Below are 16463 nucleotides of genomic sequence, written 5' to 3'. Positions count from 1 at the left end.
CCAAGTGTGAGATTCAACACATATGGAACCAGAATAATTGAAATATCTTGAGTTGTTTTGTTTTTATGTTCATTTATTTACAAAATTCTGTCAAAAAATTGAGTGTTGGGAAAAAAAACGATAAATGCTCCACAATACAATTTTAGTAATAACTCTAGTTCAGTGTATTTAGAAAGGTGCATTCAATAATTATGGAAAATTGTAAGTTGGTGTCTTAAAAAGTTTCCAAGATGATGGGTCACAAAATTCGATAATTTAACATTGGCGGCATAGGACATACAATGCCCCCTTAAAAGCAACGGTGGTAATTCCACCAAGTTGCTGACAAGAATAATAAACAGAAGAATGGAAAAGAAAATTGAGGACGTGTTGGATGACGGTCAGTTTAGCTTTAGGAAAGATAAAGAGACCAGAGAATCAGTTCTGACGTTGTGGTTGACACTGGAAGCAAGACTAAAGAAAAACAAAGACACGTTTATAGGATTTATCAACCTGGAAAAAGCGTTCGACAGTGTCAGATGGTCCAAGATTTCGAAATTCTGATAAAAACAGAGGTACACTACAAGCAGAGATGTGTAATATACAAATGTACAAGAGCCAAGAGGGAATAATAAGAGTGGAAGAGCAAGAACAAAGTGCTCGGATTAAAAAGGGTGTAAGACAGGAATGTAGTCTCTCACCCCTAGTGTTCAGTCTATCCATCGAAGAAGCAATGATGGAACCAAAAGAAAGATTCCAGACTGCAATTAAAATTCAAGGTGAATGGATATCAATGATAAGATTCGGTCATGATATTGCTATCCTCAGTGAAAATTAAGAAGAATTACAAGGTCTGCTAAGTGAAATGAACAGTCTAATGAGTACAGAATATGGATTGAGAGTGAATCGAAGAACGACTAATGAGAAGCAGCAGAAATGAGAACAGCGAAAAACTCAACATTGGGATTGATGGTCGCGATGTAGATGAAGTCAAGGATAATTTTGCTAGCTAGGCAGTAAAATAACTCATGAGACGAAGCAAGGGGAACATCAAAAGCAGATTAGCACTGGTAAAAAGGGCAATCCTGACCAAGAGAAATCTACTAGTATCAAGCATACGTCTTCATCTGAGAAAGAAATTTCTGAGAATGTACGTTTGGAGCCGCGCATTGTATGGTAGTGAAACATGAACTGTGGGGAAACCGATACAGAAAAGAAGCGAAGCATTTGAGATGTGGTACTAGAGACGAATGTTGAAAATTTGGTGGACTGATAAGACAAGGAACGAGGAAGTTCTGCGCAGAGAGGAAAGAAAGATATGGAGAACACTGACAAGAAGATGGGACAGGATGATAGGACATCTTCTAAGACATCAGGAGATACCTCCAAGATACTAGAGGGAGCTGTAGAGAGTAAAAACTTTAGAGGAGACAGAGACTGGAATATATCCAGCATACGAGGATAACTGAGGATATAGGTTGCAAGTGTTACTCTGAGATGAAAAGGCGGACCGTATATAATGTGTGTGTGTGTGTGTGTGTGTGTGTGTGTGTGTGTGTGTGTGTGTGTGTGTGTGTGCGAGAGAGAGAGAGAGAGAGAGAGAATCAAAGAGAAAGGAACAAACGATCATAATCTTTTCATCAAGTTCAAATTTGTGTGAAATCTTATGGGACTTAACTGCTAAGGTCACCAGTCCCTAAGCTTACACACTCCTTAACATAAGTTATCCTAAAGACAAACACACACACCCATGCCCGAGGGAGGACTCGAACCACCGCCGGGACCAGCCGCACAGTCCAGGACTGCAGCGCCTTAGACCGCAAATGCAACACTTCTTATTTAGAAACAGATGAAATATTAGGGTGAAATTAACCGTTCTGCACTGTACATAAAGGAAATCGATTCCAAAAACGAGGCCTATTGGTCTGCAGCCTCATTACACTTTCATAAATGTATCCTGTCTAGACCTATGCGATGTAGACATGACACATTTATGGAAATCGTACTGTATTCTTGTTACTGTTAATATTAAACGTTATATACGATTTACTTCCTTTATTATAGTCTAAATGCGAATTTCTTCGAGAAAAGAATGTCGGTAAAGCATCTTCTTTCCACATCATTTCTCTAACCTGGTATTCGTAACTCGTAAACGGCTTGCGTATAAGAAACTTTTGTACTTTTCTGCTTCTGATCCATTACTTAACTTAGATCAGAGTTGTGTCTCATTCTGTTACCGAACTTCTATCAATCAACTTTTATCCGTCTCATTCAGTGATGTTATGAAATAATAACTTGTCAGTTTGGTGGCTATGTCGGACCTCAGAATTTGATAAGCATTGGAGGTCTCGCTGTTATTATCTCGTGTATGACGTCAACCACTTCACGTAAATTACGGTTTCTTCGTTTCGCTTTCTTAGCTTACTTATCTATAGGAGTAATTTAGTGAGGGGATTTTCCCACAAAACAGGCTGACCAGACCACGCTGATCGCCATTTCTGACTCGATTCAATTTTCAGCCGTGGCTAATAAGTAAAATACAATCTGAGGACGGCGAAATAAATATAAAACAAGATTTATATCCACCTGTGGTGCGAGAATTACCACATGAAGGTATATAATGCAAAAAACGCTTTTCGCAGAAAAGGCAATAGAAACCATGTAGGGACTTCTTGTGCATACATTCATGTCATCCAGCCGACCAGAACGCAATTGAGTCTTGACCATTTGCGCAGTTCTTCGTGCGGTGAGTCTCACAAAACTTTTCGTTTTGTCCTTCATAAACATAGGTCGTACGAGTACCTCGGCGACTCCTTAAACAAAATTTTCCTATTGTGTCCTGTATCCTTGTCCTGAACGCTCTAATTATAATTATATCGAAGAGATCCAATCTTCGTTCATTCCCTTGTTTCTTTCAGCTATTGCTAAGCTCACAGCACGAAACAGTATAGCCCTTAGAGGAATCATTACAAGCATCATTTAATCCTGTGTAATTCTGCCTGTCGATAATCCCGTGGATTCGATTAGGAAGAGAGTCCACTAGGCTGCGCAGGTACGTCGCATCCAGAATCTGGTGGGAGAGTATTCAGAAAGCCACTCACATATTCCTCCAGCCCGATGAACTCTGCTGTTGTAGTCTTTAAGTCCCTGAGTGAGCAATGGTCTCTTGCGAGGTGACCGACTCCAAGTGTTCATTGCGTGCAATTCCCGTCGCAATGTTCTATCGCTAACAGTTGGAATGGACCTTCATTCACTACTTGCAGCAATTACTGTCTGGTTTGGGAGTGATTTTGTTTCACAAGCTGCGAAACGCGCCTCCGGATCCACTCAGTCAGAATATTTTTCCGAATACAATTCTAATTTCGTGCTTCCTGGCCACGAATTACACCACTGCATTTAGATACGTTGAACAATCCGCCGCGAAACACCAACAAATCTAGCAACTTCACACATGGTATGGCCTTGGGCACTGCCAAGCACATTGCCCCTTTCGTCACTCTTGTCACGTCCTTACATTTACCCGTTTTTACACATAACTTCCGCTTGAAACATAAATGTCTCACTAATCGATACTGCCTTATGATCACGTAGAGGCAGTGCGCGCACGGTTGAGTAGGTCACTTCATCGTTGCCCTCACTGTAAAGGCTTAACGAATCATCTGTGCGTGCGCAGTGGGATGACTCAACTTTTTGTCTGGTAATCTTATATCATCATACAATGTTACCTATATTAAGGAAAAAAGACGAAATGAAACCGTTTCTCATAGTGAATGAGTGTGGGTATGTTTTTCGATGTTTAACTGTGTCAAATTCAATCAAAATTGAGCAACTCAGTGGCAGCGCGCGAGCAATTTACCAGTCGCGCTTTTGCGCCCCACCTGAGCGAAAAGGTGTTTAAATTCCTGTGCACTCTCAGACAAAACAACTCGCTGACACTGCAGAAGAGGTGCCTCCAGTAAGCTACTCGTACACTACCGACTAGGTGGTCGATATGATTGAACGTGTCACAAAATTCAATCCTGTGTAGGCTATGTTGTCTTACGTGCTACCGTAGTAACATTTTAGCTTATTAATATTTACAAGGGATTTCAAATTGATTCCGTATTTCTATACTTCCAGAAGCTTTTGAAGCTGTACCCCACAATTGCGTCTTTATGGAACATCGTCTCAGTCATGCGACTGGAATCGTGATTTCCTGTCAGAGAGGTCGCAGTTCGTTGGAACTGACGGGAACTCATGGAGTAATGCAGAATTGATTTCTGGCGTCCCCCAGGGTACTGTTATAGGCCCTCTCCTGTTCCTTATCTATATAAACGAACTAGGAGACAATCCGAGCAGCAGTCTTAGGTTGTTTCCAGATGATGATGTCATTTATGGCCTAGTAAAGTCATCAGAAGATCAAAACAAACTCCAAAAAGATTTAGAAAAGATGTCTGAATGGTGCGAAAATTGGCAATTGACTCTAAATAATGAAAAGTGTGAGGTCATCCACATAAGCGCTAAAAGGAATCCATTAAACTGTGGTTACACGATAAATCAGTCAAATCTAAAACCCTTAAATTCAACTAAATACCTAGAAATTACAATTACGAACAACTTAAATTAGAAAATAACGCATATAAAATATTGTGGAGAAGCCGAAACAAAGACTGCGATTTGTTGGCAGAACGCTTAGAAGATGCAAGAGATCTACTAAAGAGACTGCCTACACTACGCTTTTCCGTCCTCTTTTGGAGTACTGTTGCGCAGTGTGGGATCCTTACCAGATACGATTAACGGAGTACATCGAGAAAGTTCAAAGAAGAGCAGCACGTTTTGCATTATCGATAAATAGGGGAGTGAGTGTGACGGACATGATACAGGATTTGGGGTGGACACCATTAAAACACGTTTCTCGTTGCGGCTGGATCCTGTCACGAAATTTCAATTACCAGCTATCACCACCGAATGCGACAATATTTTGTTGACGCTGACCTACATACGGAGAGACGATAATCGTAACAAAATGCGGGGAATCAGAGCTGGCGCGGGAAGATCTAGGTGTACGTTTTTTTCCTCTCGCTGTTCAAGAGTGGAATAATAGAGAATTATTGTGAAAGCGGTTCGATGAAATCTCTGTCAGGCACTTAAGTTTGGTTTGCAGAGCATCCGTGTGGATGTAGATGTAATAAAAAGCAATATACGACTGGCCGTGGACAAAGCATTATTCATTTTGTGCCAACTACGTTGCCTGACATGGAGTTTGACAGTATCTTCGAGACGTAATGTAGCCCATTTCTGAGTCTTTTCTAAGGCACCAACTCCTCTTCTTTATTTACAAATGCAAGCAATGCATTCTGCAACATTTAAACGTCGTTCCTACACCTACCGCCGTAATTAATATAATTTTATTTTTTTTTCGCGGTGAAGTTCTCAATACGATACAAATTACTGACGAGATAAAGAGGTGTCGCATCTGTAAAACACGAAACAGTATACATAGAAAGAACCGTTTCCCAGAAAATGCGATCTCATTAAGTGTTCACAGCATCAGCAGATGTGCACTCGGCTCAGCGTGTGCCGCGGCGTGCTAAACACGCTGCACTGAGAGGTAGCGTCTGACGTAATCGCTACTTCTGGAGCAGCTTGGCTGTGTGTCAAGACAGTAATACGCGTCGCCACCATCAGCTGGAGATTTCTCCCAGGTCACCCAAATGTGTTGCGTTTATAGCAAGCAAGGGATCTCATAACATGACCAAAGTGAAAATGGACGTAATTATTACGATAATTTTTCTCTATATTTAGCACGCCTCAAAGACACTTAACGCTTTTGAGTACATCTCCTACACCTGAAAACAGATCACTGCCTGACAAAAAGTGAAGCAGAAGCACCCAGAGGGGGGGGGGGGGGGGGGGGAGGGGGGGAGTGAACGAAATGAAAGTTCACGGATTGAGAGAGTGTGTAACGTAACTTCAGCGTTTTCAAAACTAAGTCAAACTCAAAAGGAACTTGGGAGTACCAGCCCCTAAACTGTATGACGTTGTACCACCTCTGGCTTGGATCCATGTACTGATTAGGATGGCAAAAGAGACAAAAAGCCGAAATAAAGTTTCCTGACGCAAGGTGACCTACAGGTGTTGTAGCTGATCCCTGTATCCTGGGTCGAATTTGATGTCCGAACTGATTCCCTACATGTTCTATTGGGAACAGATCCTGGCATGTTGCTGGCCACGGGAGAACCTCGGCGTCACGCAGACATTTCATATAGAGACATTTGCCATGTGTGAATGAGCACTGTCCTGCTGAAAAATGGCACCGACCTAGTGGCGCATGAGAGGTAATGCTCGGGATGCAGGATGTTCGTGACGTACCGTTGTCCCATCAGAGTTCCCTGAATCACTACCAGCCGTGACCTACAAACATATCCGATGGCCCCCCACACTGTGACTCCAGAAGTAACGCCACTGTGCCCCTGCAAAACATTGGAAGAACGGGACATTTCCCCTGATCGCCGCCGTACTCGCTGACGATTGTCATCCAGGGTAGTGCAGAATCGCGATTCATTGCTGAACACAATGCGGCATCATTCCTCCATGCTTTCTGTTCACTGCACCACTCTAGTCGCAGCCGTTTGTGTTTTGGTGTTAACGCCAACCTAGGCATGGGCAGTAATTCCCTAGTCCGGCACCTGCTAATTTCCGACCAGTGGTTCGATATGACACAGAATGTTTTACGGAGTCAGTTACTTGTTCGGGACAGACAGGGATGTGAGGGTTTAAGATGCACTTGGTACACAATACGACGGTTCTCCCCTGCGGTAATCAGACGTCTTCGACCGGAACACTGACGAGTACGTCTGCCCTCACGCTGCCAGACAGTCCAACATCGGGTCACTGACATGTCTGAATACCCCACAAATCTGGGTACTGCACGGTTCGATCAGCCGGCCAAATGGAAACCTATAATGAAACTATTTCCAATTTTGTCGGGTACTGATAACGCTGTCTCAAATGAATTAGTGGCATTTATACGTCCTTCACAGTAGTCTCTCAACATCTGACGCTCTTCACGCCCCTTAGATACGCTATCAGGCCTCGTAACAACACTAAACACGAACAACACTAAAGCTCTCCGGTGGTTGATCTACTTCAGAGAGGATTGAAACTGTAATCACTTACGTACACGCCGATGGCGTGTACATTTAAGAACGTGTAATGACATTCGACCATGTCTACTGGTTGATTCACTTCATGGTCATGCAGTATTTGTCCAAGTCAGTCTCCAAATTATAACTGAGGCATACAAACAATAACTTTGTCATCTTACGTCAATATTACAATTTGTAGCGTCATAATGATCAGCCAGACTTCCCAAAACTATGTACAAACATTAGAGAGCCCGCTTGCATTACAGGTACTTTGAGTATTAAGTTAGTATAAATATTAGTATAAAATATTAAGTTTTGGCTACGCAGACCTCACTATAATTTCAAATGTTAATCAATTTTACAAAATTCTATGCCGCTGCCGTTGCCATTCGTTTTGTTGCACACTAGGAGTGTGTCAATTCAGTGTAATATACACTCCTAGAAATGGAAAAAAGAACACATTGACACCGGTGTGTCAGACCCACCATACTTGCTCCGGACACTGCGAGAGGGCTGTACAAGCAATGATCACACGCACGGCACAGCGGACACACCAGGAACCGCGGTGTTGGCCGTCGAATGGCGCTAGCTGCGCAGCATTTGTGCACCGCCGCCGTCAGTGTCAGCCAGTTTGCCGTGGCATACGGAGCTCCATCGCAGTCTTTAACACTGGTAGCATGCCGCGACAGCGTGGACGTGAACCGTATGTGCAGCTGACGGACTTTGAGCGAGGGCGTATAGTGGGCATGCGGGAGGCCGGGTGGACGTACCGCCGAATTGCTCAACACGTGGGGCGTGAGGTCTCCACAGTACATCGATGTTGTCTCCAGTGGTCGGCGGAAGGTGCACGTGCCCGTCGACCTGGGACCGGACCGCAGCGACGCACGGATGCACGCCAAGACCGTAGGATCCTACGCAGTGCCGTAGGGGACCGCACCGCCACTTCCTAGCAAATTAGGGACACTGTTGCTCCTGGGGTATCGGCGAGGACCATTCGCAACCGTCTCCATGAAGCTGGGCTACGGCCCCGCACACCGTTAGGCCGTCTTCCGCTCACGCCCCAACATCGTGCAGCCCGCCTCCAGTGGTGTCGCGACAGGCGTGAATGGAGGGACGAATGGAGACGTGTCGTCTTCAGCGATGAGAGTCGCTTCTGCCTTGGTGCCAATGATGGTCGTATGCGTGTTTGGCGCCGTGCAGGTGAGCGCCACAATTAGGACTGCATACGACCGAGGCACACAGGGCCAACACCCGGCATCATGGTGTGGGGAGCGATCTCCTACACTGGCCGTACACCAATGGTGATCGTCGAGGGGACACTGAATAATGCACGGTAGATCCAAACCGTCATCGAACCCATCGTTCTACCATTCCTAGACCGGCAAGGGAACTTGCTCTTCCAACAGCACAATGCACGTCCGCATGTATCCCGTGCCACCCAACGTGCTCTAGAAGGTGTAAGTCAACTACCCTGGCCAGCAAGATCTCCGGATCTGTCCCCCAATGAGCATGTTTGGGACTGGATGAAGCGTCGTCTCACGTGGTCTGCACGTCCAGCACGAACGCTGGTCCAACTGAGGCGCCAGGTGGAAATGGCATGGCAAGCCGTTCCACAGGACTACATCCAGCATCTCTACGATCGTCTCCATGGGAGAATAGCAGCCTGCATTGCTGCGAAAGGTGGATATACACTGTACTAGTGCCGACATTGTGCATGCTCTGTTGCCTGTGTCTATGTGCCTGTGGTTCTGTCAGTGTGATCATGTGATGTATCTGACCCCAGGAATGTGTCAATAAAGTTTCCCCTTCCTGGGACAATGAATTCACGGTGTTCTTATTTCAATTTCCAGGAGTGTATTTCGCTTTGTGAAACTTCTTGGATCCTCCAGCAAACCATCCAAAGCTCTAGGATGTTCTTCGTTCTAGAGAGCAATAATACTTTAATAAAGCGCCATTATTGTTGGATTAATATATGAAAAACGTACATATTTAGAATCTCAACTATCTAACTGGACACAAATATAAACGATGTATTTTGGTCGCAACTTTTTTACCTCTGATCACCGATCTTGTGTTTACACTGTTCGATTCGTAGTCAGATGTGCTACTACCTCGCTGTATAAGGACACTTCCTTTACGTTTTCTCCATTTGCATTTTTCTGACGCTTCACACGGTATTTCACTCTTTACACACGCTGCAGATTTTCTGTATAGTTAAAATACTGATCCAGTCCCTTGACATATGCAGTTCGCTGTCCACAGGGAAGGATTTTCATATGATCCGTTCCAGTTGCCGTAATTTACAATAATACGTACTAAAAAGCGCATTATATCCATCTAAATTATAGCAGCGGTTAACTACAAGTTTTCATTGCCCATCTCAACGTATGTTTCAGTACGTTAAAATTACACAACACTAGAATTTGCTTTATGTTTCTAACCGTTCTGAAATTTGCAGTGTACGGAACTAGACAAAAAAAAACCTTTTTTATAAGATTCGTTTATGCACGCCAACTTTCAATTACATCCAAGAGCTTTCTGTTAAGTATGTAAGCACCTGTCGGTAAAGTGGATATGTCAGTAACTTTCAACGTCCATATCGTTTCATTTGGTGGTGTAGCAAGTTCGTACTATAGAAATTAAAGGCATTAAGCGTTCCACATCTCTGAAGTGTCTCTTCCTAGATCAAAACCAACTGTATTCAGATAAAAAAATTTGCAACATGAACGATAATAAATGAGTACAATAATAATTGACACTACACATGTGAATCAAAGGACATGGAAAAAACTAGCAGTGCACGAATTACAGTGTAGGTAGCCATAATATTTTGTTGTTTGATGGATGGCTGATGGACAGGCAACTAATATTCTGCGTCGAGGTTAGAGCGCTGAAACGCTGAGCGTTGATTTATTATTCGTTGCTAGATGAAGTGGGCAACAGGATCCCTGCTTTGGGGGAGATCTTCGCGACGGGGTTTTGAAGTTACCAAAGCTGTAACAGCTGATTCCAATATTCGTATTGTCATATCTCTTCAAGTAGCCTCTTGCTGCAGCAATGTAAATGATATAGCTACTACAGAGTATATTCATCATCTTCCGAACGACAAGAATACCATATCCACTCGTTATCGAAAAATAAATTATAATATCTTGATGAATCAGAGCTGCAACACTGAAGTTGCTAAATTAGTATTCGGGAGGTGCTGTAAATTTGATTTAGGTTTCACGCAGCTCCCATAGTTTGTTTCAGTTGAACAGATAAATTCCGTCTTCTAAGAAGTGCGAAAAGCGCGCGACTCTGTAACGTACCTTCGACTACTAACGAAGATAAACATACTGAATATCATTGATAATATGTGATTTGACTAATAGAGGAGAATGCTGCAACGAAACCAAAGTAATCGGGTGCTCGCTGAGGATGCGTAAGATGTGCTGCCCTGAATATACGTAAACAATTTATTAGATATGATAGTAGCACTGTAACATATTTCGATGACTATGATGTGGTGCCAGAAAAAGTATAGCATGTCGAGAGATCATAATTAATTGCAGAAAGACTCTGACAAATTTTTCACCCGTTGTAATGAATGAGAGCTGTGTTTAAATATGGATACAGTAAATGTAACATAGATAAAGAAAGGTAAAGAACCCGGGACGACATGATTAAAAGTTTGCTGGTGCACATGTTGACCAAATCATATCGTATAAGTACTGAGGAGTAATACTAAGAAACGATAATGCTGAATTGGAACGACCATAAAATCAATATAAGGAAAGGGTAAAGGAAGACAGAATTGCTGAAAGGGTTCTGAGGATTCTGTAAGGGTGATCGTATACAAGCGACCAGTTCTATTGTTCCAATGTTTGGTTTCGTTAACGAGCAGACTTGGCAATAGACATCCAACGCGCTGATAGGATCGTACCAGCTCGGTAAAACCCACACGAAAGTATAACAGAAACGCCCGGCAAACTTAAATTGAAACCCTACGTAGTCAGTCAGTTCATGGGAAACCATGTTTGCTACGGCCTGTATTCGGGAAAGACTGTTTGACGATTGTGCTGCCACTATCGCACACCACGCATAGCGACCATGAGAATAGGGTAGATTATGGCGTTTACAGAGGCCTATGGACAGTCATTTTGCTCTCGTTCAGATCGCGAATGGAATAGGAAAGAAAATCGATAGTATTCGCACCATGGTTCAAATGGTTCAAATGGCTCGGAGTACTATGGGACTTAACTTCTGTGGTCATGAGTCCCCTAGAACTTAGAACTACTTAAACCTAACTAACCTAAGGACATCACACACATCCATGCCCGAGGCAGGATTCGAACCTGCGACCGTAGCGGTCGCGCGGTTCCAGACTGTAGCGGATAGAACCGCTCGGCCACTCCGGCCGGCTTGGCACGATGCATCCTCCGCTATGCAACGCACAGTTGCTTGCGGTGTATATTTATGTAATTGCATATAAATTTTGTTTCTAGTAGAGCCATTTCGACGTATTGAATCCCTGTGAACGTATTTGTATTGTTATTAAAAGTTACGCTAAAATACGTACACTATCCAATGAAAGGCATCCTATTAGTGGACAGTAGCATGAGGTGCGTCAATCCTTTTCTTTATGACGCTTTGAACTCTGCTGGGGGACACTTTCAATGAAAGTGTCCCCCAGGAGCCGAAACTAGGGAAGGTAGTGATGTTAGACACTGGGGTGTGAAGCGAAGTCGAACTTTCTAACTCGTCCCATAGCGCTCCATTGCGTTCATGTCGGGACTCTTGGCAGATCAGTCCATTTCAGGAATGGTATTGTCCAAAACCCATTGCCTCGCAGATGTAGCTCTGACTTAGTGAGTTGTGATCCCGATACAATCATCGTCCGCCGTACGCAGTACACAACGCTATAAAATGTGTTCCCATTCTTAGCATTTTTTAAACATTGTTTAACCTTGAAAAACATCACCATACCGTAACATCACCTGCTTCGTATACCACTGTTGGCACTACACATAATTGCAGGTAACGCTCTCGAGCCATTCGCCAAGACCGAAGCAATCTATCGGATTTTCGTAGGGTATATCCTGATTCATTCGCGTTTCCAGTCATCAATTTCCCGGTGGCGTCGCTTTGTAAATCAGCCCAATCGTCGCTCAACATTGACATATATCTTATGATAAACTGCTCTACGGTTGTACACCATTCTTTCTAACTCCCTGCTCAAAGGTTTTGAGTTATGGAGAGCTGATGTCACTTTGGAACTCACGAGTAATTCCTTCTGTTGAACTGATGCGAATTTTTCCACCACCACAATACTCGACGATCCCTGACCTTCTGTATATGAGCTCTGCGACGTCTCGTTTATCTCTTGTTGTTCCTTCGCGTTTCCACTCTACAATCACACCTCCGTGAATAAATCTGGGCAGCTTTAGAAGGGATGAAATGTCCCTGATGTATTTGTTACTCAGGTGACAAGGAACGACTGGTCCCTTTTCGAAGTCATTGACCTCTCCTTGTCGACGTCTTTTGCTGTTACTGCTTCTCTAGTCACAACAGAATAGCCCCCGCCTCCATTTGTATTGTTGTATTCGCCCTTCGTAACATCTAGTGATCAATTCCGCATTACATGAGGGAATCCAGATACTTTTGATCGTATAGCGTAAGTCTAGTTTGTAAAATACTGGATATCTTGGTCTAATATAAGATATTCCCCAAAGGCTCTAGCCTGTCCGTAGTAGCCAACTGAATAAACGAAATTTGTTTCTGGAATGGGTCAGCCTTGAGCAGAACACAATTTTTTTTCTTCTCTTCTATTACCCAGATGTGTTTCGCTGAAGTTTCAGCAGCATCAGTGGCCTTTCATTTCGTTTCTATTAAACAATGGCAAAAATCCTCTTTACTTTTTATAGACATATAAATTCGAGTTTTTAAAAACGTATGTACAAAGAATTGGCCAAGTACGAATAGGATTCGCGCTGCGAGGGCTCCGCATAAACTCAGTTATATGTATATAGATGGTTCATTCATCCCGGGGATTAACAACCTCGAAGATTTTTACGCGATATCGATATCGATACTGGTAAGATAGAAATTTGCGAGAATATTTTAAGTTTAAATGTTTCGTGTAATTCGTAGGAAAAAGGGACAGAAAGACAGTTGGATAAATGACACGCAATTTTTTTTTCCTGTGAGATATGATTAGAAATTAACAATTTCCCTAATTCTTTCCTTCTGCTGTATGTGAAGCCTTGCTTCTTTCCTTATTTTATGACTCCATTTCAACGGGTAGTACCCTCCAGGTTTTGATGAGTGAATTTGCGAGTGTAAAAGTATGTGGCATGAACGGCCGTATTTTGTGATTAAACTGACTTAGATGCTTACGTTTTTTACACAGTCTAAGGACCATAGAACTTGGCGCGTGACATTATATTCTATTGTGTACACGTACTCGTTACTCAGAAAAAGGTGTCTTAACAGACGGACAGACAAACAGACGGATAAAAAATGACAAAAGTATATGTGATATAATTATAAATTAACAATTTTCATATTTTTTACTTTAGCTGTATGGTGAAACTTTGTTTCTTGCCAAATTTCTTGATTTTAAGTCAACGGGAACAATCCTATAGCTTTTGACGAGTGAGTTTACGAATAATAATATATGACGTAAATGACCATAAATTATGCTTGTTTGACTTAGAAGCTTATATATTTTACACCGTCAAGACACCATAGATCCTAGTATGTGACGTAAATTTCAACTTGATACGTCCATTCGTTCCTGGGAAAAAGGGGTCTTAAGAGTCAGACGACAGACAGACTGGCGGACAGATGGACGTCAAAGTGATCCTTTATAAGGTTCCCGTTTTCACAGATTGCGGCACGAAACTCTAAAAACTCGAACTTATATGTGTACAAGTAGTAAAGAGCATTTTTTTCTGCGAAAAGTGTATAGGAAATAGAAGAAAATAAAAAAAATTGTGTTTTGCCCAAGGTGGACCCCTTCCAAAAATATATTTATTTGTAAGCAAACACAGAGAGAAGAGTTTCATCCTATAGATCATTACTGAATAAATGAAAGTTTTGCGTCATTTTACGAAGGGCGCTGGTGACGTTGTGGCGGCTGTGTGCCGACAGGAGCAGAGAGAGCAGCCGCAGCCGCAGCATGTCGGAGTGGCAGCTGTTTCGGAGCAAGCGCGTCGTCCTGGACGAGGGCGTGCAGGAGGCGTCGATCTACGTGACGCCGGAGGGCCGCATCCACCGCATCGTCACCGCCAGCGACCGCGCAGCCGGCAAGGCAGACCCTCCCTACCTGCCGCAGGGTGCCACGGTGCGTAGCACGAGCTCTCCCTCCACTTCTCTCAGTCTGTCATTTTTCTTTATTTTTTGATAATTTCTCTTTCATCGAATCTTTTCTTACACGTGTGATTTCCATCACAGAATTCGAAAGCACGGCTTTTGGGTGGTGGAAGGAGGAGGCAGAATTAACGAACTTTTTTTAAAGCAACTTTAGTTATATTTATGAACACCAATCAAGAATTCATGGATTCTCGCTATTTATACCGTGACTCCATCTGCGCACACCAAAACTGACGTATTTAAAGTTATGCACGGAGCAAGTCTCGAACAAAAATGTACGGGGTGAGAAATATAAGACAGTCCAACTCCCTTAGATCCGAATGAGTAAACGCTATAGTATGCAAAACTTATTGACGAAAGTAGCTCTCATGATGTTTCACTTCCAAGTAACATAGCTCGATGAATCTTGAACTATATGTAAAAAGAACTGCTACGGTATAGTACATAAGCTAACTGGAAGAATTACGCAAACAAGATGAACAGCCTCTTCATCTCAGAGTAGCACTTGCACCGTAGTCCTCAAGTCCTCAATTATTTGCTGGATATATTTCCAATCCCTGTCTTCCTCTACCGTATTTACAACCTAGTACCGTGGGAGGCATTCCCTGATTCCCTGATGTCTTAACAGATGCTCTATCATGGCTAACTGAAACCCTCCGCTGCCGACAGGTGTTGTTGATATACCTCGATGTGGACAACTGAAAATGTGTGCCCCGACCGGGACTCGAACCCGGGATCTCCTGCTTACATGGCAGACGCTCTATCCAACTTTTTTTTTTCCATCTGAGCCACCGAAGACACAGATGAATAGCGCGACTGCAGGGACTTATCCCTTGCACGCTCCCCATGAGACTTACATTCCCAACTGTCCACAATTCTACCTATGTAATGTGCCTTATAGACATTTGCCCATGGGCACTTGCCCGGTCGGGGCACACATTTTCAGCTGTCCACATCAAGGTATATCAACAACACCTGTCGGCAGCTGAGGTTTCAGATAGTCATCATTTATTCCAGGGAAAAGCTGTACGGTCATCTACAGTATTTGTTCTTTCAAGAACTGTTACTGTCTTCACATATATAAATGCCCTATCATTCTGTCCCTACTTCTTCTCAGTATTCTACATATATTTCTTTCCTCTCCGATTCTGCGCAGAACCTCTCCATTCCTTACCTTATCAGTCTACGTAATTTTCAACATTCGCCTCTAGCACAACATCTCAAATGCTTCGATTCTCTTCTGTTGAGGTTTTCCCACAGTCCGTGTCTCACTGCCATGCAGTTCTGTACTCTAAACGTACATCCTCGAAAATTTCTTATTCAACTTACGGCCTATGTTTGATACTAGTAGATTTGTCTTTGCCAGGAATGCCCCTTTTGCCATTGCTAGTCTGCTTTTGATGTACACCTCGCTCTGTCCGTCATGAATTATTTTACTGCTTAGGTAGCAGAATTCCTTAACTACATCTAGTTCGTGACCATCAATCCTAATGTTAAGTTTCTTGCTGTTCTCATTTCTGTTACTTCTCATTACTTTCGTCTTTCTTTGATTTACTCACAGTCCAAATTCCCTACTATGTAGATTGTTCATTCCATTCAGCAGATCTTGTAATTATTCTTCACTTTCACTCAGGATAGCAATGTATGAGCGAATCTTATCACTGATATCCATTCACCTTGAATTCTAATTCCACTCTGGAACCTTTCTTTTGGTTCCATCATTGGTTCTTCGATCTATAGATTGAACACTAGGGGCCAAAGACTACATCCCTATCTTACACCCTATTTAAACCGAGCGCTTCGTTCTTGCTCATCCACTCTTAAAAAACTACATCCCTAACTTACACCCTTCTTAATCCGAGCACTTCGTTCTTGCTCATCCACTCTTATTATTCCCTCTTGGCTCTTGTACATGTTGTATATTACCCGCCTGTCCCTGTGGCTTATCCCTATTTTCCTCAGAATCTGGAGCGTCTTGCACCATTTGAAATTGTCGAATAC

General features: G+C 43.0%; 2 protein-coding genes across 3 annotated transcripts in view; one reads left to right on the top strand and one right to left on the bottom strand.

The window, feature by feature from the left end:
• The window catches only part of LOC124605306 (allantoinase), a 235407-nt gene that overhangs the window by 35876 nt on the left and 183068 nt on the right, over nt 1–16463 (top strand). The window contains exon 2 of one of the 2 annotated variants that reach the window (XM_047136888.1): nt 14247–14433. In XM_047136888.1, the coding sequence (XP_046992844.1) occupies nt 14269–14433 (165 nt within the window). In that variant the 5' untranslated portion in view covers nt 14247–14268. Of the gene's footprint in view, nt 1–14240; nt 14434–16463 lie in introns of both variants that reach the window. The other variant, XM_047136887.1, reaches the window with a different exon arrangement.
• Nucleotides 1–16463, bottom strand: part of LOC124605307 — a 925143-nt gene that overhangs the window by 846993 nt on the left and 61687 nt on the right. The gene's annotated exons all lie outside the window — the stretch shown is intronic.

Source organism: Schistocerca americana, chromosome 3 (assembly GCF_021461395.2).
Source record: "Schistocerca americana isolate TAMUIC-IGC-003095 chromosome 3, iqSchAmer2.1, whole genome shotgun sequence".
NCBI classification, from domain to species: Eukaryota; Metazoa; Arthropoda; class Insecta; order Orthoptera; family Acrididae; genus Schistocerca; species Schistocerca americana.
This window is presented reverse-complemented; position numbering and strand designations above follow the sequence as displayed.